The 23,761-nt window shown below is 54.1% G+C and overlaps 1 protein-coding gene across 2 annotated transcripts in view; it reads right to left on the bottom strand.

Moving 5' to 3' along the window:
* Positions 1-23,761, bottom strand: part of SND1 (staphylococcal nuclease and tudor domain containing 1) — a 412,648-nt gene that overhangs the window by 10,097 nt on the left and 378,790 nt on the right. For both annotated transcript variants that reach the window (XM_034671485.1, XM_002913419.4), the window contains exons 17-18: positions 8,909-9,097; positions 3,020-3,161 (exon numbers count right to left, since the gene is read on the bottom strand). In XM_034671485.1, coding sequence (XP_034527376.1) covers positions 3,020-3,161; positions 8,909-9,097 — 331 coding nt within the window. The remainder of the gene's footprint in view (positions 1-3,019; positions 3,162-8,908; positions 9,098-23,761) is intronic.

Raw genomic sequence — 23,761 nt, 5'->3', positions numbered from 1 at the left:
CAGGGGCAAACGTGGGGATGAAGGAGGGGGCCCCATACAGCCCTGGGCAAGGAAATGGCCTCAAACTCTGAGCCACGGAAGATGGGGAGCAACTCGGGGAGGAGGGCCCAATCTCAGTATATTCAAACTTGGCTACTCTGACCTTGCTTACCGTGTGATACGTGCAAAAGCAAACTTTGGTACTGCCAGGTTGGCGTTCCAACCTCTTACCCCAACTCAGTGCTCTCTTTGGTTGGGCAGGGAGAGTCTCCTTCTCTGCCTGTCCTTCCTGAATCCTGAATCCCTGCTGTTTGTCAGCTGGTAATCACCAGGTTTGGCAACACCCAGGGTCCTCTCAGGTTCCCTCCCTTGCTTCTTTCTGCTGCGTCCCCACCCCCACTCCACTAAGCATCAGTCCCCAGTAACTTCACCTTCCCATCCCCCTTGGCCCTGATTCGAGCTCTGCATCAGGCCCGTTGTGCCCCCTTTGCTCTCTGAGGTGAGAGTAGCTAGGTTTGTGTGGTGTGGGTATGGGGTTCTTCTTTCCACCTCTGGGGTCCAAGCCACACTCTAACAGGTGCCTAACACATGTTGGTTGTTGCTACACTTGTCACAGTTGGCCTTGTATGTTCCTTGTCTGGCTCATGTTCCTGCCACTGCGCTGTGAGCTCCTTCAGGGCACAGACGCTTGCTGGCTTGGTTCTGTCTGCTCTGTCAAGGCCTAGCAAATCCCTGATGCATGCAGCGTGCTTAAGATTTCAACTGTATTCGGCGTGCCTGGGCGGCTCAGTCGGTTAAGCATCTGCTTTCGGCTCAGGTCACGATCCCAGGGTCCTAGGATTGAGCCGTGCATTGGGCTCCCTGCTCAGCGGGGAGTCTGCCTCTCCCTCTCCTGCACCCCCTGCCTGTGCTCCTGTTCTCTGTCAGATCAGTAAGTAAAATCTTTAAAATAAAAAAGAATTCAACGGTATTGAAGATGCACTCTGCATACGTGCACAAGGCCGTGTCCACTACTGGGCCTCTGCACAGGGCCACCGTCCCAGCATCCATGAGCCTCAGTTTCAGAACAGGGACTTTCAGGAAGCAGCTGCCCTTCCCCCACCCAGCAGTAAACCCTCTACACAGACAAATTCTTTCTATACTTGGTCTATTTTTATTTTATTATTATTATTATTTTTTGCTCCAAGGCAACAGAAGCAGACTTTGCCTCCTGCAAACAGGTCCTTGCACAGAGTCTGGCTGGTCATTTACAGCTAATGGCAATGCTTTCATCATTTCATTAGATCCTTCCTGAAGGCAGGCTTTAATTAAGAGAAGAGACACAGGGCAGGAGGATGTCCCCCAAGAGAGAATGAAAGGTTTCAGAAGAGGGAAGCTGTAGATGCTTAAGCTTATTTTCATAGATTTTTATGGAACCAACCGAGGTCAGGTTTTCCCTGGAGCCCACAGCAACCCTCCAAGTAGTGTGCCAACAAGCATCTCACTCCCCTCTCCAATATTCCAAGAATACATGTTTTCCCCTTTGGTTCCTTTTCTCCTGATTTCCTGCCTTGGCCATCCCTCACTTCAGTGTCCTGGCTCCCTACAGCTGCCAGAGATAGCCAGGTGGGGAAGCCTCTGAGATTACTGGCTGAAGGCCTCGAACCCTCAAGCTCTGTCCCCTGGAGGCTTCAGGGCCCTGATCCAGGGCCACACAGGATCCAGAGGCCAGGCAGAGCCTGCCAGGGAGCTGTCGTACCTTGGGCAGGGGCTTCTTTAGAGTTCCCTTTTCTCCAAGCTTCCTGAGGCCCCTTCTTTCTGGCTCCTGTGCTCCGAAACAGTGCTCCTTCCTGCCTGGACCACCACTGAAAGACTCCTTTCTTTGTCACACCACCCAGACCTGGCGGGGCTGGGCCACCTTTCAGCAGGATTGTAGCTGTCCTCAAGGGAACCTAATCCTCAAGGCTCATCAGCCCTTCTCTACTCCTGCCTGGCTCTTTCCCCTCCCAAGTAGAGTGAGCCCAGGGCTTGGGAAGGTTAGTTTTTCTTGGTGAACTGACATGGCCAGAGAGCAGCTGCCTGGGAAATGTCATTAGAGGGAAGTGGCTGAGATGAGGCTGATGATCTGGAAGGGCCTGGGGGTGGGGGGTGGCTAGCCACAGCCTGCCACCTGTGGGGCTGCCTCAAGTGCCAGTGACATCTTCAGGCCCCTCTGCCTTGCAAGGATCTGGCTCCTTGGACCCAGAGGCGGCCTGCAGGGCTTTTCCCTCTGCCCTCAACTAACATGGTTCCCTGCACAGGATGTCAAGGAGAGAAGGGAGGGCAGGTTAGAGAGAGCAAAGGGAGTGGAGGTGGGAAGTTGAGCTGGAAGGGCCACAGGGCCACCCCTATGAGAGTGGCCTCTACTGCCCTCCATCCTCCAGAAGCCTGAGGTGCCTGCTGAAATGACCCTGGCCACAGCGCACAGCCCTTGAGGGCAGGAGAAAGGAGGAGGATGGAGACAGAGGGTCCTTCAGAAAGACTGCCCAGGGATGACTTCCCCTAGAGTGCTGCCTGTTTCCATGGCAACTGGCTACCACTCAGGGCTATGGTAACCTCTAGAGAAGGAGAAATCCCAGAGAAAAAAGCCCAGGCTCCTTTCCTCCTGCTGCCTTCCCCAGAAAGCTGAGGGGGAGGAGGGTTGTGATGCTGATTTGTGCTTCCTGACCACATAGAGACAATGTGTTCCCTGCTTCCTGATAGACTCTAAGAGCTACAAATCCCCATGGCTAGCCCAGCCAGGGGTGTCTGAGAGCAAAACAATTCTCCAAGAATCTCGGAGTACCACCCAGACAAGACAGCTTACCTCACTAGCCCTCAGAGGCCCTGCTGAGCCTCGGCCACTCCAGGGCTCACTTGCAGTTCATGAAATGACCCGAGGGCCCAGGGCTGTGCATGGGGCTCAGGGGATGGGCAGCAGCCATAGGCTACTTGGGAGAGGCCCCTGGGAGCCGTGGGCTGGGCCCCTCCCTCCCACTGAACCGAGGGGGCTCCTGGGGGCAGGCTGGGCCAGCGTACTCACCGGTCTCCACATCCTGCACATAGAAGTGCAGGTCATCGGTGATCTCTGTCACGAACACCGGCTTGTAGCTGGCCGAGCGCTCCTTCTCCTCCAGCACGGGTGCCACCTCCTCCACGGGCTGCTCTTCATAGTGGGCCCAGACCTGCGAGTGAGGTCAGCAAAGGGGGGGAGGGGATTAGGAAGTGAAGCCAGACAGGACATGGGACAGAGGCTTTGAGCAAGTGGGGTCACCCTTGCGGTGAATGTGTGGGTCACCACAGGACACTCACATCACGCTGAGCTGAACCCCTAGAACTCTCCTACCTCTGAGTGGGTAAGGAGAGTGCTCTGAAGTTCTTCCGATCAATCAGTTCTCAGATTCGGGACGGGATCCGAACAGCTGGGGAGCTTATTAAAAATGCTGGTACCTGGGTGCCAGGTCTACCAAGTTAGGATCTGGTACAACTGCACTCAGGAAGTAAAAAACCAGAGCAGCTTCCCAGGCAATCCTCACGCACACCACAGTGAGAACCGCCAAGGTTCTGGGTCCCCACCTCCCTCCCCCGACACCACTCTGTAGGGGTCACTCTGAACTCTCCGGGCCCGCACTGTCCAGGGCCATGGTGCTCCTGAGGCTCCCCGAGTGACAGACAGCCTTGGGCCATGGAGGGGAAGGCTTGTCACCGTTCAAGAATGCCTTGTCTCAGCAACTTCTCTGCCTTCACCTCAAGCAGGTTGCTCTGACCCCAGCTCAGAAGCTGGGCCACTCCCCTCCACCCTCGCCTCTCCCCTCCTCCCCTGGCCCTGCACTGTCAGGCCCACCGCAGCTCAGAAGCTGATTCGATGTGACAGCGCGTCAAGTCCAATCCTGCGGCCAGGAGATTATCCCAGTAGTGAAGCCTGTCAGAGCAGGAGAGGGTGGGGGCTGTCCAGCTGAGCACTGAGAACGGGGTGAGGGACGGGACCACACACGGGGTCCCACAGACACACAAGAACAGGGGTGATAAAAGTATTAGCCAAAACTTACACGCTTCCTAGGTGCCAGGTGCCATTCTAAACATTCTTTAAGTAGTAATTCGTTGAATCCTCAAGACATCCCCTTGACTAGGTATTAACATTACCCTGTTTTATAGATGGAGAACTGGAGGCATCCAGGCTTGCTAGAAGCAGCAGAACGAGGATCTGAACCCAAGTATCTGGGTGCTAGAGATCTTCGAGAGGGCATTTTGGCATTGACAGGGCCTCTAGAGACAGAGGGTGGCACTGAGCAGTGGGAAAAGTTGTGGGTGGGAGATGTGGGCTCCTGTCCTTTAATTTGCTGCTTGACTTCGGTCAAGCCATGTGCCTCCTGCATCACCTTGTCTTCCCTTGCAAGAGGAGCTCGCCTGACCCCATGATCTCTCAGCTGACCCACAGATCCCTGGATGACACGTGGAAGCAGCAGAAGGGCAGGAATGTCAGAATTACTGAACCTCCTTGAGTCACACCTGCACAGGCCATGCTCCTGCCTTTAACGTGTGAGTATGCTTCCACTAGAAGGCGAGGCCTCCAGGGAGTGGCTGAGGGGGATAGGAGAGACATCACCTGGGTGCAAACCTCTGCCAGCCACACACGGCAGTGCCCTCGCCTTCCGCCTTGTGGGGCTGGACTCTAACCCAAACAGCTCCTGACCCCTCTCACCTACTCCCAACACGGGTCCCATCACAGCTCCTTCCCTCCTCACTAGCATCCAGACACCTCTGCTTTCCATATGCGCAGGCCTGGTTTTCACAGGAAAGGAGGCAGACAGTAGGGCAGTCAGATCAGAAACTTCAGGCCGGAGGGGGTCTCCAGCTTTTGGATTTCCCTGTGAAAGGGCCTCTTTAATCGGAGGCCATGGCACAGACTGCTGAGGACACTTTGGGGGCCAGCCACGGTGACTTCTGGTTGCAAGGCCTACATCCTGTTGTGGTCGACTTTCTCCCTGGGCCCTGCGAGTTGGAAGTTCCCCAGGGAAGTGACTATTCAGTCACTCCCTCCTAGCCACGCCGGGATTCGTGCAGCTCGAGGGCCGATGGGACTCTCACTGCTGCTGAGACACAAGACTGCTAGCACTGCCTTAAATGAGCTGAAGCCAACGGCTGCCCCCACCCCCCGGTCTGTCCTCTGCTCCCTTCTGGTCAGTGGGCCCTTTCCCCGCCCACCTCGCTCTTCCTGCTCCCTACCTTCCTGGCACCCAGGCAGCACCTTAGAGAGACAGCGTGCCGCGCTTGCTCCGGAGGGGGTCTGAGCCTGGGAGCAGTTCTGGGCTCCATCCTCACCCGCCCTGCCTCCCTCCGCTTTGTGGAAGGAGGCTCCTCAGCAGTGTGGATGAATTGGGAACAGACTGACAGGGTGAGAGCAGAAACTGCTAATGACTCCTCAAGCAAAGCGCCTTGGGCGACAGCATCAGGTTTCCTCCTGGGGGGGAGAAGGGTAGAGTTCCTCTTCTGGCAGGCTCAGGTGGGCCGAAAGCTTGAGGTCAAGGATGATGCAAACAAAAGCCTCGGGGCTGGCCTGCAGGTGTCTACCTCCCACCAGGAGGGTAGCCGTGGGGCCATTCCTGCAACGAGGTCCCATAGCTCACTGCGTGGTAGAAGGGGCACAGTAGGGGGTACCCTGCTGCCTCCAAAGGTTAGAAGATGCCAAAAGCATGAGGTGGCCGAAGGGTAGGACGCAGACAGCTACTCCTCCGATAAAGGAACTCCATTTCTAAGAGAGGGTTGGCTTGGCCCCTCAAATAGAAGAGCCCTGCAGGTCTCCCTCGGGAGATGGAGGTGACCATCTACTCCCGGGACTTGACTACCAGTGGCCTTGGCAAGCTGGTAAATGCAGCCTGGCTAGGTGGCTTCTTGGTGGGAACGAGACAGTCAGCTGAGAGAGTGGCCAACCCTTAGAACGAGGGCACATTTTGCCCCTACTGGCTGATGCCGCCCTTCTGCAGAACTGGGGCAGACAGGGGACAGACATACCAGCAGCACCTGCCGGACACATGCCACTTCCCCACAGCCACCCCAGCCCTCTCTCTGCTCAGATCCCTGACAAAGAGCTTGTTTGCGGGAATTCCCAGGGCGACGCTCCTTGTCCTGCACCCACGGGATGACGACAAGGAAAACCCAAAGACCCCTTCCAGGGAGAACAGTAACTGCACACACAGATTCAGTGCCTTCAGGCTCTCTCTGCAGGCTCTGGGCAGATGGAGGAGCTGGGGAAAGACCAGCACAGCCAGACCCGGGGGTGGGGGGGACGGGCAAGGGAGCAGCTCCCTTATCCACTCCATTGCGGCTCTGTCATGCCAGTTCCTGTCCTGCTCGGGTCCCCTCTACATTGTGGGGCCAGGTTAGGAGCACAGACTGTCTCTCCTCCTGTCCTCACCCATCCCTGGCCCTCCCTCTTGCCTGCACTTCCTCCCCAGGGAGCCTCAGATTCTCCTCCTGGCAGGAGATGGGCGACGTGGACTGAGGCGCCATTGGCTGGAGGCTTTCCTTTCTAAATCCTCTTTAATATCGCTGCTCAGGAGGCTCCAAGATGGGGCTGGCACGGGGCCTCGGTGGCGGAGGCCTTCAAGCCCCCAGTGGGGAAGGCAAGCTCAATAAAAGGCAATCAATGGCCACTCCAGCCCAGTCCAGGGCCCTGCTGGGGAGGGAGGGCAGTCCTGGTGCCTGCCATCTGTGGCTCCGTCTTTGGTCCTCAGACCCACCCAGGACTCCTGGAGGAGGAGGGGACAACCCGGCAGGCGCCTCCTGGAGAGGAAGGGGAGGGCCCAACCGGCATCTTCAAGAGCAGAGGCGTCTGCAGGGCACAGGAAAGAACGAGGTCCGGCAGGGAGGCAGCGAAGCTCTCCTCGCTGGGAAACCAGCCTTGCCAGGTTCCCTCACATGGACCTGCTCACCAACGTGCTCACACAGGATCACATCCCCCAAAGACTTCTGCAGGCTTCTAGTCTCACAAAATCTCCCAGTATTACCTTTCCTTAATTAGCTCACACGTACCACCATGATCGCTTAACCCCACACGTGCCCGTCTGGACAGCGAAGGCAGCCCTCCTGGGGTCACAAGCGAGGCCAGGTTGGACATCCTGGGGACACCTCAGCTATGCAGTCTGCTGTCCTGCAGCTGGCTACCAAACTCTCCGAGTCTGGCCAACTCTGAGGGGTGCTGCCACGCTCCACACGTGCTGCTCCCGGGAACCAGCCCCACCAGAAGAGGCAGGCAGGGCCTCGCCCTGAGAGCGGCGCACTGCACGTGACCTGGACTGGAATACAAACGCGCAGCCTGTGTAAGTAGTTACTGGTGAGGACCCCTCACCATCGTCACGTGGCACCAGTGAAATGATGACCTGGGCCCTTTCAGACAAATCCGTCATGCGGTAAAGAGTGATGCCCAGTGTAACACCAGCACGGCACCCGTCCCGCCATCTCAGGCCAGATTCCCTTCTCTGTCTTCTCCTGGGTCCCTCTGGGGTTTTGAATCTCAGAGAGCAGAGCCTGGGGGCGAAGAGCCTTTCAAAATCGGAGCCTCAGGGGCCAAGTGCTTTCCACATTGACCCCCAGCTGCTAATTCTTCGGTGAAGGTTCAGCCCTTTGCACACAAGGCCCCAGTGCCACATCTGCTCCTTCCCCTGAAGCAGGCAGAGGACTCGGGGGTGGCAGCCTTAAGTTCAGCTGTCACCAACAGGAAACCCAAGAGGAAGCTCCTCTGCGGTGGGAGCTGAGGTGGCCCGCTCCCTGTCACTCTAGAAGATGGGTTTAATGTGAGCCAAAGTGGGACAAAGGTGGGAGCCTCCATAGAGGCTTCATGGTGGCCTAGTCCTCCCAGGCATGAACAGTCCCAAGCTTTTTGGGTCATCTCTCCCTAGACTTCTTCCACTCCCATTAGGGTTGGTCACCTGCCCTCAAGCCCAGGGGACAGGAAGTAAAGGTAGAGAAAGATGCAGGCGGGCGTCCCTGGTCCCTGAGGGAAGACAGTTGGGAAGAGGCTGAGTGAGGAGATAGCTGCTCCGGGTTGGAAGAGAATGAGGAGCCCTGGGGCCCTGAAGCCCCCTACTCCTTTTGGCAGGTGTCTGGGCTTTGGCTCTGGGAGGCGAGTTGCAAGCCAGATGGTTGCCCCATGGGGGAAGGAAACGTTTATTCCTGGAACAAATTTATGGCTCAGCACGGCTGTCCCATGAAATCCTCCTCAAGCTCAGAGAAGCCCTGACAAATTGGTGGCCGGCTGATTTATCCCCATTATCGGGGCCGGGCTGTAAGTCAGTGTCGACAGGCTGAGTCAGGGGGTGCCAAGCCCAGCTCCCACCACCAAACCACTGGGTTCCTTAATCGTCCATTTGTTTCCAAAAGCTGCTTTCCAACCCACCCCCCTTGTCTTTTCAATGCAGTGTCTGCAGAGACTGATGGGCTATAAATCTGTTGTCCTAACAGCTTTATGCATCTCCTGGGGCAGCTTCCAAAATGGGCCTCCCTGCAGGGCCGTGTGAAGTTAATTCAGAAGTGGGCTGCAGGTCTCCCAGTTGCTCTGAGGGCACCAAAGAAGGGCTGGGCTGGTGAAGGGACAAGTCCCTGGTCTCCTGCTCACCAGGGGCGCCCCCCATCATGCCTCTCATGGCTGCAAGGTCACCTTCCAGACACCGTTCTCCTGTACCAGGCCCACCACAGGAGGCCTAGGGCTGAGGATGCCTACGCTGGCAGCCCCTCCCTTGGTCGCGTGTGGTTCCTGACGTGGTGTCTGAGACCAACACCAACCAGGGTCCCTCAGGTGGGGGACAACAAAACCGCTCTGTCCACTGTGTGGAGGCTGTGGTGTTTTGGGGGAGGGGCAGGAAGGCGAGAAGAAGTCCGAGATTCACGGTGGGACCCACCCCCTCCCCAGCCAGGCCCAATTCCACCCCGGTACCTTCTCTTTCTTCTGCTTGGCGGCCTCCTCAGCAGACAGCAGGGATTTGTAGTAGGAGCTGCGTTCGGCAGTGAAGTGGACCTTGGAGAGCGCGTGTTCCACCAGCAAGACGGACAGGTTGGCGCTGTCAATGTGCAGCCAGCCGATGAAGTTGCCGGCCTTGTCCATGCTCTCTACCTCCACCTCTACCTGGGGAACAGAGAAAGGCGGTGTCAGCCTCCAGGGGGAGGCCCTGGACCACCAGGGCCTTGCCACCACATGACAGGGGCTCATCAGGCACAAAGAGCAGAAGCTTGTTGGAGCTCCGCCACTGCTGACCCTCTCAGAACCCTTCACTTCAGTTCTGTAATTGGGACCTACGCTTTCTAGCCTCTTGCACCCCAGAATCATCCTTACAGAAACGTCACTGACCAGGCAACCTCAAAACTCCCCTCTTCCCAGATCTTTTGGCAGAGAGCTACTAGGGTAAACTCAGCTTAAGCGAGGGAGTCTGCGTTAGCTGTGTGCGTGTGTGAGTGCAGCCTGGGGCTCGAGTGAGAGAAGCAGCAGACAGAGCTCCGAGAACATCCCACTCTTCTTCAGCACCCACCCACCCACCGAAGCTCTTCTAGGAAGACAGGCAGGCCCCAGGAGCGAGGCACTCCCAGGGGAGAGGGGCGCATAGCTGAAGGAATTAATCCTCAACAAAGGTAATGAAAGTGGCTGGATGAAAGCCAGGTGAAGAGATGAGGGAAGGGGGCAGGTGGGTGGAAGGATGCGACCCCAGCAGAAGGCTGCCCCTGACGGAGCAACTGGAAGGGTGCCGTCATTGCCATAAGCCCAGTCCTTGGGGCCCTGTGCTGTGGCTGACCTCAGAACCCTCAGGGACCCCTGTGGGGCTCAAGAACTTCTGAGTTTCCTCCATGGAGGGCCTCCTCGAGACCCAGGACCCCAGACACAGGACTGACTCCGCTCCTCCAAGAGGGTGGCCTTGGTGCCACGGCCCTTATGGTGGCTGATCTGCTCCCACCTCATGAAGGCTATGGCCCAGGGTAAATTTCTTTTTTGATTCTCTCCCAACCTCCTTCTTGCTCTGCTAAAGGGGCTTGTAAAAGCCTTTGCTGCCAAATATGAAAACTTGTATTAATTTAAACAGCTTCAAGCTCGATTAAGCAATAAAATGAATGTCTAAATACCTGGGAATTCTCTGAAGCCTGGGCTGGAGGCTGTGGCAGCAGCCTAGGGCAGAGAGTTAGAGAGGCAAGGGTAGGGAGGTGAGCAGCGAGTGATCTGGGCGACAGGACACCCCGTAAGTGGCTTGGGCATGTGGAGAGAAGGCAGCAGGGAGAAAAAGAAGGGGCAGGACCAGGGAGGCAGGGCCGCAGCTTCTCCCTATTCTTGAACATCCTCTTCCTACTTAAGGCTTACAGTTAACCCTTCAAGTGGAAATGCAAGTTCAATAATGCCGGGGTTGAGATGTGACCCAGAAGCAGACATGAAGAGTTTATTAGAGCTAGATAAAAAAGATACTCTATAGATCCATTCCAAGCTGACTCTGTCGGTGGGTAGGTAGGTCCCCCATTCCTGGACCTCTTCTCTTTCACCATGTTAGTAGCCAAGTGTCCTTTACCTAAAACTGATGGCTGCCCTGCTTGGGCATAAGACCTCCTTCCAGTTCCAAGAAGCCTGTGTTGGGCCAGTGTGTTTGTGACAAGAAGCTTGACGGCCACCTGCATCATTCCTCTTGGTACTGGACTGCTAGGATGGAGGCAAGAACCTCAGAGGTGGGTTGATGAAGTACCCAGGCAGGTACAATCATGCTCACCCTGGAAGGTGCCCACACTTAGACCTCAGCCCACCTAGCAAACCCCCAATCCACACCTCACCTCAGAGGCTACCAACGAGATACCGGCCTCCCAAGGGCTCCTACTAAGTGGCAGACACCAGAGGCTAGTAGCCATGCCTGGGGTCAACACTGCCAAGTCTCTGGGCAGGTGAGCACTGTCTTCACACTTATCCAGCCTCTCCCTGCCTGCAATCGATTTGCTACTTGGGCTTGACAAGTCCCTGGGCCCAGCCAGCAGCAGAGGAAAGAAATCTCTAGCCTTGGGCACTGCCCTCCTGCTGAATCCATCTTGGATTATAGAGGGAGATAAAGCTGTAGCCTTGGGGGTCTCTGCTTCCCCTTTTATTAAGCTGATGGAAACATGGTAATTTCTCAAAGGCACTCAGGGGAAGGTGGGCTGGGCTCAGTGAAGGGATGGGGCTACTCTGGTGTCTCTTGGCTTGTGGCCTTTCTAGCCAAGCCCTGCGCTGTGTCTCTCCTTCTGGGCAAACAGAATACAATTTGAAGACTAGAGTCCTAACCCTTCTCTAGTTCCGGGAGAGTTTCACGGGGAACAAGCAGAGGGTTAAGCATGGTGCTCCTAGGCTGGTATATGTGTTCATCGTTCATCATGCTTCTCTTAGGTTGACTGCCAGGAATTTGTGGCTTGACTATAAACATTTTGTGGATCAATGTCTGTATACGTTCTATTTCTCTGATCAACTTTAAGACTAGGGTTTTTAATATTTTCTCTCTCCTTTTTTAAAAAAGATTTATTTATTTGAGAGAGAGAGAGACTCTGTGTGTGTGTGTGTGGGGGGTAGGGGCAGAGGGAGAGGGAAAGAGAATCCTCAAACAGACTCCCCGCTAAGCGGGAAGCCTGACTCCATCCCAAGGACCCTGAGATCATGACCTGAGCCCAAGACAGAGGCTTAACCGACTGAGGCACCGAGGCACTGATATTTTCTCTTAATTGAAAAATACATATAAACACATACTCATATAGAGATATACAGATACAGTTGATTCTCGTTATTTGCGATGTTCTATAAAGTCACCGTGAACACTGAACTAGCGAATCCTGAACCACTGCTCCCAGGGGGAAACAAAGGATTAGGTTCCTGTAAGACTCTGGTCACAATTTACCAATACATAACCTTCTTCTGTGCATGTTTTTGCTTGAAGACACCTTACTTAATATATACTGATGATTCATTACCATTGAACTCACGGCCAACAGCACTAGAACTCATGCCTGAAAAAAGCTTCTCTAACACGTGTATTTTCTCCCTAAGGCACATCACAGCCTTCCTGCACTTAGGAGCACTAGACAGCCCTTCAGCACTGTGCTTGGAGGCCATTTTAAACTGCAAAATCACCAAGAAAAAGCACACATCAAAGAAAGGGAAAAACATGGCACTAAGGAGACGATGAAAAGGACATTTGTTCACAGTATGAGAGCTGAAACAAGAAGGCAGAGCACCACCTTTTGCAAGCTCAGCTGGGAAGGTGCTCCCCTGGACACCCCAACTGTTCACCGCGCTGCGCATCCACAAACGATCAGAAATTACCGAGTACTGATTTGGGGCTACAAATAAATTTAAGTAAGTGAACTCGCAAGTGTGGAATTGTATACCATGAAGACTGATCACACAGAGACGCGCGGAGAGCTACTCCTGCAAGTCCGCCTCAAACTGAAGGCAGGAGCTGCAGGAGGCTCCTGGTCAGACAGACAAGAAGCCTCTTCTGGGTTCTTTCTGCCTATTGTAAGCAGCCATGAGAGCTCACCAAGTGCTATACAATATTGCTACTTGTCTGCTCAGCAGCTTGGAGTGTTTCAGGGAGAGATTTGGACTCAACAGCTTCCCTTGGGAGGCCTCCTATGATGGCATGTGACACCAGGGAGTTCGAGCCTTGGGTGACTACCAGGGGCTGCCAGAATATCTGATTTGTGTGTGCACATCTGGTGTGTGCACATGCGAGCTGATAAGGCCTCGAGGGCATCCCAGAATGTGTGTACACGTGGACACTCAGCAGGGAACAGCTGGAGGCTCTTCTCTTCATTTCCCTCTTCAATGTTCATGTCCAAGCTAAGACCCAGGACAACAGCGCTGAGGGGAGAAGGCCTCCTGAGAGACTACGAAGAGGGCCGTGGCATCCCGCCTGTGGAGTGGCTGCAGGAGAATGAAGAAGCAGGCAGCCTAGATGCCTAAAGGTCAGAGCCACTCCCCGCTCGCTCCTTGGGCACTGAGGGACAGCGTGCTGCCGCCCTCACCGTGTACCCCTGCCGGTCTGGCCAGCCCCCAGCATCTCTTGCCCCCTGCTCGAGGCAGACAGACTGGGTGGGGATTCTGAGGTCTGAATTAGGCCCTGTGAGCTGAGCTCTTCCAGCTTCAACACCACCCTCCTGTGAAGGCTTCCCTAATCCAGCCCCAAGTGAATTGCTCTCCAAAACTACGGGCTCCCCCACCCTTTGCCACGGAGGGGACGGGAAGTTCAGAGCAGACTGTGGAGCTAGACTGCCTCGGTTCAAATCCACCCACCAACTGCATCACCTTTGCCAAGTCACTTATCTGCTCTGTGTTCTGTTTACTGGAAAATTGGAATTGCAATATTACCTATCTCCAAGGATTTGTTACGATTAAATGAGCTAATATAAAAATACCAAGCACTTACAAAAGTACTGGATACACATATCCTTCATCATCATCATCAACTCTTTACTTCGTAGTAGGGTAGTTATGTCACTTCCAATGTCTTTACTCTCCAACTAGACTGTCAGCTCCAAGCGGAACAAAGCTTGCTCTACACTCCCAATCTTCCCCGGAGCTCGGTCTACCGACTGGGCGGTGAAGTGGCAGGAAGAGCATGGATCTTGGAGTCAGACAGACTTGGGTTCAAATCCTAGTTCTGGCCGTGAAATTCTGGGAAGTCAGGATCTCTTTTCTCTCCTAGCCAGTTTCCTTCTCCATAAAAAGAAAAGTGGGTCCTATGTATCAAAAGAAGTAACATAAAACTGCTTCCTCTTCCCTTCACCTAATACAGCCCTGCTCGGGCTGAGCTCCATCCCCTTAGCTCTCTCCCATCTAGAAAAGCTTTGGGTTTCTTAAACCCTGGTGGCCTCAGGCAAAATACAGAATGGAGGGAAGGCAAGTGGGAAGAGCTAATGTGACTGTCCCCAAACCCAGCTGAACAAGCAGACGCCTTTCTGCTCAGTGGAGGGGCGTCTTTCTCTACCATGGGGCCAAAGTGGGGGGCGGGTGCAGCCCAGCCAGCTGTGCCCAGTCGGAGAGCAGCTAGACACACTGGACTCAGCCTGTCTGTGGGCTGGGGCGGCCCTGCTGCCTCACAGTGGGACACGTCCTCCTGCTCCCAAGCACATTAATGTGCCACTAATGAAATTGTTCTGGCTTATTTACCAAATTAATACAAACGGCACAGGCTGTTAATTTGCATGTCTCCTAATTACTGAGGAAGAGCTCCCGTGCCCAGGCAACACCCACACCTCAGTGCCCACCGAGACGGGCTGTGGCCTCGCCCTTCCCAGCAGTGGGTGGGTGAGGAAGGGGAGAAGGGAAAGGAGGAAAGGGGAGAACTGAAGCAGCCCCGAGCTCACTCTCCATGGCTGGGAACGAATGAGGGAGGGAAGGTGTGATGGCCATGAATTTGTGTCACTGCCTATAGTCCTCTCCTTAGTGGCTGGAGTGTCTTGGCCTCCAGAAATATACTCGGTCCCTGTCCTGCTCCCCCCCCCAAATGCTCCTTCTTTTCCCTTGTCTGGATTCTGTCCAGCTTCTTAACTTAGGAACTACTTGAATCAGGCAGGCAGTGGGGTTTGAATCCTCCTCCTCTCTAGGCAGCATGGCATATTCTGGGCCTGGGGTACAGCACAGGGCAAGAACGGTGCAGGGGGCCACAGGAAGGGAAGTGAAAGGCAGGGGATGAGGGTCTTACAGATACTACTCCTCTCTCTCAACTTGTTCTGCCCCTTCCCAGCCAATCGGCCTTCAGATTCTGAAACCTTATGTAAAGTGTGTGCGTGAAGGAGAAGGAGGGGGAGAGAGAAAGGAGAGAGGGAGGGAAAGGGGGAGAGAGAAAGGGAGAAAGATCAGTTAAAAGGTCACCAAAAGACCACAGAGGAAATTCTGACTGCCCTGGGGGTTCATTTAGCTCCCTACCTCCCCTCATCCAGGAACCAAACTGGATGCCTACTGCTTCCAAGTCTGGGGCAAAGCTGAAAGACATAGGTCCTCCTGTAGCCTTCTTTGGGTCTTGGTGAGGTGTGGGCCAGGGGAGGGAGAAGACACTAGACTGCCTTCACTGAAAGGCAAGCTTGAATAAGGTAGCTGGGTGCCACCCCCACCCCCCAGCCCACACTCAGGGCAAAGAAACTCGGAAATGTTGAACAGAGCAGAACACACAGCAGGGTGCTGCATGCTCTGGGAGGTGACCCAGGGCGGCCAAAGGAGGTACAATACAGAGGAGATTAATTGGCAATGGGGGAGGGCAGGCAGACCCCACACATATATATCTACCTTCCCTTTGAGTGTCAAGAGGATGGAGAAAAGGTTCCATCTCCCCAAAGTGCACTGGCCCTAGCTCCCCAAACGATGCCCCAGGCAGCACAGGAAATGCCTGGCTTCAGCCAGCCTCCTAGGTTGGGAGGCTGTGGAATGCTGGGGAAAATAGCTGAGGGGATGCTCCCTTCCTCAGGGGAGGTGGGCCGCCTCAGGCAGGATGGGCAAAACCAGGTAGGCTGGAGCAGCACAGGACACCGCTGCCCTGGGGCACCCGGAAATGAAGACTTCTGGCACAGGTGAGGGGGGTGGGGTTTATGCAGGCCACCAGTTCCTCCAGCAGGCAGGCAGCAGAGTGCTCAGGGCTGCCTCTGGGGAGGTGACATCAGGGGCCCTAATGACAGGCAGAAGCCTCTATCCTTTCCACTTGCTGTCTGGCCACAGGCCTGCTTTAAACACCCCCAAAGCCGTCAGCAACAAGCACTGGGCAGAAGCCTGGAACTGGGAACTAGATAGGAAAGCTTGGATGGGAAGAAGCTGCCCAGGAGCAAAGAAAAAGCCAATAAAAAGCTGTGCACTGGAACTGTGATCTGGGTGGTGGGGTGTCACATTCCCTCCAGGCTCAGTTTCCTCACGTGCTAATGAGAGCAGAACCAGGGTTTTAAGGTTCTCTCAGCTCTGAAGTGGCTGAGGTCCGAGTCGGGGATGGGCTGTGGGGCTGGTGGTGTACCTGTATGACTGGGGGCCGAGGAGAGAATGGCTTACTGGGAGAAGAGCCAAGCGCGGAACCCCCATGAGACCCCTCAGGGCCTGAAGGAAAACTTGCAGAGGGGGATGAAAGGCAGTCCAGCCTCTTCCCCACCATGCCTCCCACCAGAGCTCTGTGCCAGAATGTGAGCAGTGATCCAGAGCGACCAGATTGCCGCTGGGACTCCTTCCTGCTACACAGCGGTGGCCCCATCCTGGAGAGCTGGGCTTTCCACGCTGATGCTGCACGCAGGCTGCACTGTGCCGCCACAGCCAGAGCTGTGAACTTGAAGAGACACCTCACCTTAATATAGTAGCAGCTTAACACAGCCAACGTGTCCCCTCCACTGGCAGGCACGCGCAGACACACCAACGTCTCTCAGAGACGATGAACATTAACAAGATGCAATTAATAATGTAACGCTCTGGGAGCCGCGGAGGCAGTGCCCACGAGACGCCTCCCGGCTCTTATCACCGGCAGCTGCCAGGGGGGAGTGGGCTGGGGGGAGGCAGGCGGCAGTGCGGGTCTTTGCTGGAGCAGCGGGGCCCGGGCCCTCCCAGCGCCTCTGCTCCTAACCCCTTGGCACCTCCACGTCACGTGACTCTTTCAAGTCCAGCCCACAGTGCCAACTGTTCTCCAGAAAACCTCTTCTCTGACACCCGTGCGCTGGCCCAAGCCAAAGCCCTAGGAATGCCTGGAAATCAGGCCCGGGTTGGCACGGTGGCAAGAGGGGCCAAGAAGCTCCTGGAAATTGATGGAAGGCCTGAGCACTGAGCAAGATGGCTCAGCGAGAAGCTCAGGGTTTCTCTCTCTCTCTCTCTCCTTGAATACCTCGTGGATGTGGGGTGGGATGACAGGGTAGGGGTGGGGGGCGGGGCAGCTCCTGGTCCCGCCTGAGGCAGAGAGGCAGCAGCCAAGGCCATCAGCCTCGTCTTTGGAGTCTGCCGGGAAATGCAAACCTGCTGACTCCAGGCCTTTGCGAGCGGTAACACAGTTTATAAACTGACACAATCTGTTCCTTTGGTGCAGACAATGAGGAAAGGAGATTGTTCATCTTCCCAAGAAAACCCAGGGCTAAAGGCTGGAAGGAGATTTAAATCTCTCTTCCCTGACGTTTGTGCAGGGAACGCAGCTGAATCAGGAGGCCCTTGAGCTGCCCCCTGTCCAGGGCACCACTGGTGGCACCCGTTCCCACAGGCTGCCTGAGCCGAGCCTGAGGCAAGCTTTGGAATTCCTTCGGAGAGTGGGGCACACCTGAACGGCCCAGCCCTCCCACGCTCCCTGGCTGGAGAGGAGCAGTGCCAGCCCAAAAGAGCAGTGAAGACTGCTCTCACCAGGGGCCTCCAGACAGCCTTCTTTACCCCAAAGCTTCGCTTGGGCCGGGGAGGCAGCCACAGCGGCATTCTCCAAAGGCCAGCCAGAATACCCTGGGCTGTGCCCGAGCCCTGTGGGGACTGAGCTAGTGGCAAGAAGATGGCTGCCTCTTGTCAGGACAGATCAGCGTGTGTGTGACCCGTGGAATAACTGCATGTGGTTATCAAATGTCTGACCTGCTCTGAAAGTAACCATTTGAATGGTGTTCAATCAGGTTAAGTTCAAGCACCAGTTCCCCCTTTGCAAGCACCTGTATCTCCCTGACCCCAATGCTTGCTCCGGAGCAGGTGCACTCTGCTTTGCTGACCCCGACTCTCAGGCTTCTTTACCTGAACTGCTGAGGGCTTCTATGGGGACCCACACCGCGCCTTCAAAAAGTCCTAATGTTGCCATTCATAATTACTACTTTCCTTTCCACCTTGCAGAAAAAGAAACGAACCGGCTCTAGATCACACCCTCTTTCGTTTCCCCAGGCATCTATCAGTCATTCTCTTTTACCGTCACCATTCCAATTCCCTTTTCTGTCAGTATCCACCTCTTTGCCTACGAATGTCTTGCCCATCCTAGAAAACTGTGCCTTGATGTCATGTCCACCCAGTTGACCTGGTTCTCCTTGCCCAGAGTATTCCGCTCACCTCCCTTTTCCTTCCCCGTCCACTGTGGTGGCTCTCCACCTTCGATACTCCAATGTAACTACCACCTCAAAGTCACTCAGGACCTCTTAATTGTCATTTTAACGATTTCTTCCCGCATTTCCTTGTTTTTGACCTTGTGAATGATCGGACAGAACTAAGAACCCCTCTTCCTTCTTAAACTTTCTTTTTAGGCCTCTGTGGTTCCCAATCATGGTTTCTTCTTCCTGCTCTTAGTTTCACTTGTGAATTCTTTCCCAACAACATGCCCCTTGAATGTGGATATTCTCCAGGGGGCCATTTTAAGCTGTACAATCCCCATTTTTCACTACCCTCGGAACTACAGGACACCACGACTTCTATTTCCAGTCCAGACCTCTCTTCAGAATTCAACTCCGCCTGACCAATTTCAAATATAATGAGTCCAATCCTGAATCTACTATCTTCACTCTAAAACCCGTTCCTCCATCCGCCTTTCTTATCCCAGTAGGTAGCAGGAGAAGCTTGGGAATCATCTTCGCTCCCTTACATTCACAATCAACCTCCAGGTCACACTAATCCTACCTCAGAAAGGTCTCCCGAATTCTTCCCCCCCCCTTTTAAAAAGATTTTATTTATTTATTTGACAGAGAGACAGCCAGCGAGAGAGGGAACACAGCAGGCGAGTGGGAGAGGAAGAAGCAGGCTCCCAGCGGAGGAGCCCGATGTGGGACTCGATCCCGGAATGCCGGGATCACACCCTGAGCAGAAGGCAGACGCTTAACGACTGCGCCACCCAGGTACCCCCTTCCCCTTTTCTTTATCCCTACTGCCACTCCTTGAATTCAGGTCCTACCTTTGGGTAGCAGTCCCCTTCACTGCTATCCCTGCCACCAGCCTTGTGTCTCCCTAATGGCCCTTCCACAACGCTGCGTGCGGCGTGGCTCGTCACAGGCAGTGCAGCGTGATAGAGAGGCTGGGGAGTCAGACCGTCTGAGGCCAAGCCTTGCACAACTACTTACTAGCTGTGACACTGAGTGACTGATTTAATCTCTCTGGTTATAGGTTTCTCCTATCCGTCAAACGGCATTATTATGGTGCCTACTTCAAAGGTTTTTATTGAAGAATAAACAAACTGATTCCAGTTAAACACTCAAGACTTTAGTATATAGTAAATGCTCAGTAACTGTTGTTACTTAACAAAAAACCCAAACCTGATCACTTCTTCCATTGCCGAAACCCGTTCTTTGTTCTCTGCTAAAGTTCAAATTCCTTAGCACAGCAAGGTACAAGCTTCTTACGACTGGATTCTTACTGGTCTCACCTTCCACCATTTTGGCCCTCATTATTTTGCTGTAGTCATGCCAAACCAACTCTAGCTCCACACATGAAGCACTGTTCCAGGCCTCGGTACACACGATTCCCTACGGCTAGAACAGCTCCTCCTATTACTGTACCTGTGAACTCCTACCCAATGCATTAAGATTCTGCACAGATGGGATTTCACTCAAACCATTCCATTATTTACTTAATAACGCTTTTCCCCACAGCACTTTGTTCATACCACTATTAATTACAGTATTATAATGGGCATTTATTAACGGTATCTTATTACTGGCACACAGAAGGCATTCAGTAAGCAGATGATGAAAGGTAAAAAGGTCCTAGCTTCTCCAGATCACTGGCAGTCAGCCTGGAGAAGGAAATTTCCTTTGGGGAAATCCAGTGGCACCAAACCGACTGGAGAAGGCCTATTTCGAGAACCTCTCTAAGGTGACAGGGCTGTTCCACAGCTGTCCCTGTTGCAGGTCTGCTTGTAGGGGCCCAGAGGGGCAGAAACCGGCTTGGGTCAGTGCAGCCAGCGCTGATGACTCAGAGGCTCCCAGACGTCATGAGCAGAAGGGGCTGCTTCGCACATGGCTTTGCCTGTACTGAATATAACTGGAGCGAGGATGGCTTCCTCTATTTATCTAGGCATGAGCGCAGGCAGCAGCTGCGGATGCCGCCCTCTGGTCTCCTACACACCCACCACTCCTGGCCACCATCCCTCAGTAAGGAAGGGGTGAAGAGCAAAAGCAGACATGAGACAGCCAGAGGAAGAGCTCTGAGGACAGGACAGGACCCCGGACCCTGTCTGGTAAGTCCTCCAACCCAGGAGGCATATGTCCTGGTTAGCCTCAGTTGCCTGAGGGAACATCTGAGCAAAGGGCTGAGAAAGCCTTAGGCTACAAGTCCCTTGCGAGTGTGGGCAGGTGTCAGGCCCTTCCAGGAGACCAGGTAAATCTTCAAGGAAAGGCAATTGCTGTTGGGTTTAAGGGAATCTGGGGCTTGGACAGGCTCAGTCACTTCAGAGTTCTCAGAACTGAGCTGTGGCCATGGGGGCCACTCAAAAGCTGTCAGCTTGTGGCAAAAGATGTCCTATGCTGGGGGAAAGGGGACACGGAGCTCCTTCTCTTTCACCATCACCCGGTCTCTTAGAAATAGGAACATAGATACCAATCCCTCTTACAGGCCAGAGAAAGGCACCAAAGGAGAAAAGGACTTACAACAGATAAAAATCATAAACTTGCAGCTACGGACCAGGCAATTTACTTATTTTATTACACTGAGTGTAAGAAATGGCAACCAATTTCAACAAAAAACATGGAATACCCATCCCTCCTGATTAACGTCAGATCGACTGCATGAAGGCACAGCTAAAGGCACTGCGAGGATGGAGGAGGAGCCGCCAGACTCTGGGGACCCTCACCCCTTCTTCTTTCCCTCCCTCCTCATTTGGCTAAGGAAGTACTATCTCCTCTGGGCTCCTCTTATTAAGCCCCTGCCCCTGTGTTCACTTGTATCCTTCCTTAAAATCCAGCCGTCTTCACTTGCCAACAAGAAGCCTGGTGTGGGCCTACTGGCCCCTGCAGCCCAGTGCTCCGCCACCCTGGGCAGGCCACAGGGGAGAGGAGATTCGGGCCTCTTCAGGGACCCTGTGTTTCACACACGCTTCCAAACTCTGTTTCAAACCTATTTCAACACAGTGAAATAGTCTAGTCTTCATGTTTAGCAGTGCCAGTGCGCGAGGGCTGTTGCGTGTTCACCCTCCTGCCACGTGGGCAAACTGGATCCTTGCTTGCTATGACCTGGAGGGCCTGTGATCTCTGTGGCCTGTCTGTAATACAGAGAAAAGCCTATGGGCAAAAGCCACCCATCACAGGGTCTGAGCGTGTATAGCCCAGATTGGGAGACGTGCAGCACGCCAGAGGCCAGATAGCCTGGTCAATGAGCCTGGCCCCTGCCCTCTTCTGTGAGCTGAGGCTGGGTTTCCTCACTGCTCATTTTTTATTGCTAATGACAATTAAAATATGGCATTGCTCATCCTGCCAGAGTGGAGCTCTCACACGCCATAAGCCCTCCCAAACGCCCCCCCCCAGTGTGCAACCGGCCCCAGCCATCTCTGCCCAGGGAAAGCCCAGGAGCAACGGGCATGGGCCAGCACAGCCATTTCGCCTCCATTGCTTCTCCACACCCAGACCAGAGACCGTCTTCCTCCCCATCTTTACCCACGCCCCAGGGCACAGGGTCCTCATGCTGTTCTGGGCCTTGTAGTTACCTCCTGAAAGTACTCCAAGCCACTGGAGTGAAAGCAAAGGGAAGAGAGGAAAAAATATTAGTGGCAGGAAAGGACAAGAGGTAGGATGGGTCAGCAGCTCAGTTGTTGACACGACTCTCTGTCCCTCCTCTTGACAGGAGCCAAGGTGCCATTAATCACAATTACTACTCTCTCTCCCATTTCAACCAAGTGTCCCAAATAAAACTCAGCTTAATGAGGCCCCAGGAGCTAGAGGGTGGTCCCTCAACCCTACTATTTGCTCAGGCTGGTTTTGCCCTGTTCTCAGGCAGGGAGTAGCTATCCTGTGTTCCCCCAAATGGGGTCAGGGTGGCCTCATTTGCCTTGCCCCACCTCCCAGTTTAGTTGTACTAAGCAGAATTCCGCTGACACCTGCTCTCCGCTCTACATGGGGAGTGCTACCCCCAACGTAGGTGGGTTCTGAAATGGAGACAGGACATGAAGATGCTCAGCATCTTTGGCTAAGATTTCTGGAAGTCACGATTAAGCTTTTAAGGACAATTCCTTTGATTTTGGAGGAAGCACAGCGAGCCTGACCCTTGCCTAAGCCTCCCTGCCTGTTCAAGGCTCCTCTGACAGAAGACAGCTTGGCTGCAGCCGCTGCCATCAGTGAGGCCTCTCCCGTGAGAAACTTTCTGCCAGTGTCCTTGGAAAGAAACTTGGAGACTCCTACCCCCACCCTGACACTCAGTGTAAACATCATTTAAGCAATTTGATTTTTTAAAAAAGATTTATTTGAGAGAGAGAGGGAAAGAGGGAATGTGCATGTGAGTGCGGTGAGGAGGGGCAGAGGGAGAGAGAGAATCAGAAAATCTCAAGTAGACTCCCGGCGGAGCACGGAGTCCGATGTGATGCCGGGCTCGATCCCAGCACCCTGAGATCAGGCCCTGAGCTGAAATCAAGAGTCGGACGCTCAACCGACTGAGCCACCCAGGTGCCCCGGATTTCTTTTACTGCTATTCGAAGATGCTCTCAATTGCCCGCTGCTCCTGAGCTGCTGCCTGGAGTCAGCGGGCAGGAAAACGGACAGTGGGCAGGTCCGAAACAGCACAAAAAAACGGGGGGGAGAAGGCCAGCACCATCCTCTACCTTAGGCAGGTGCTCACAGGGATGTTGTAGGGAGGACGGAAAGAATAAGCAGTGCTGTGAGGAGAGATTCTCAGCATCATGCACCTTCTCAAAGTATACCATACTCCCCTTCCCTTCTCGCCAGCCTCATCTCCTCTACCCTCCGCCCCCCGCCTGCTGATCTGCTTGCTGAGTGAGCTGCCTGACCCTGCATCGCAGCTGCAAGAGCCAGACGCCCAGCAGCCCCTGTGCTGCCAAGGGAGGCGCAGGGGTGCAGAGCACCCTCAGGGAGACATCTGGTCATTTACCAGTAAGGGAATGCTAGGGCAACCCCCCTTTCATGAAGTCTCTGCCCAGGAGTGCTGAGAGAAGTGTGTGAAGGGGCTTGCAAGGGGCAACTCCCCCACACCACTTTTGTCTTCCGGGAAGCCTTCCCTGATTCACTCTCCCTGACAACTCCATCTTTAGTGCTCATGTTATGTCCTGAATCAACTAGACTGCTCTTGTTAATCCATGAGCTTTTACATTACGCCCTCCAGATGAGGCTGCTGCTGGTTTCTTTTGAACCCACCCCTAGTCCCCACATCGCAGGCCCAAGCATCAGGATTCTAGGCAGTGCCAGAAGGTGTTTATTGGAGGGGGTTCCTGGGCGAGACTGTGCTCAGCAGGGCTCTCTTGTTTCTGGGCAATACCTTCTACATGGCTATATTCCTGGTTGCTGTCCAGAGCTTCCCTAACAAAGACAGCTTCCAAGTCCAGGCAAGCAGCAGAAAATGCAGGTTACAGTTGTAATAGAGTACAATGTACCCTGAAATGGGAGATCATTGTGATTCGGCCTTGCATCTCTGGAAAGATACAGCAGGGCTGGAGAAGGACCAGGGATGCCCAGTTGAGCTGACTAAAGAGGTGAGAACATCCAGAAATGATTAGGATTCTTCAAAATGGAAAGACAAACACTGTAGGAACTGAAATGTATAAAAATCATTAAGGACATGTAAAGAGACCTAGGACTTATTGTAATCAACCAACCAAGAAATAGCTATTTGGCATCTATTAAGTAGAAAAACACTGCATTAGGCATTCCAACAGATGCAAACGGAAAAAAAAATAACTTC

Source organism: Ailuropoda melanoleuca, chromosome 1 (genome assembly GCF_002007445.2).
Source record: "Ailuropoda melanoleuca isolate Jingjing chromosome 1, ASM200744v2, whole genome shotgun sequence".
In the NCBI taxonomy this organism is placed as follows: domain Eukaryota; kingdom Metazoa; phylum Chordata; class Mammalia; order Carnivora; family Ursidae; genus Ailuropoda; species Ailuropoda melanoleuca.
Note: the sequence above shows the minus strand (reverse complement) of the source record. Positions and strands in the feature narration are given on the sequence as shown.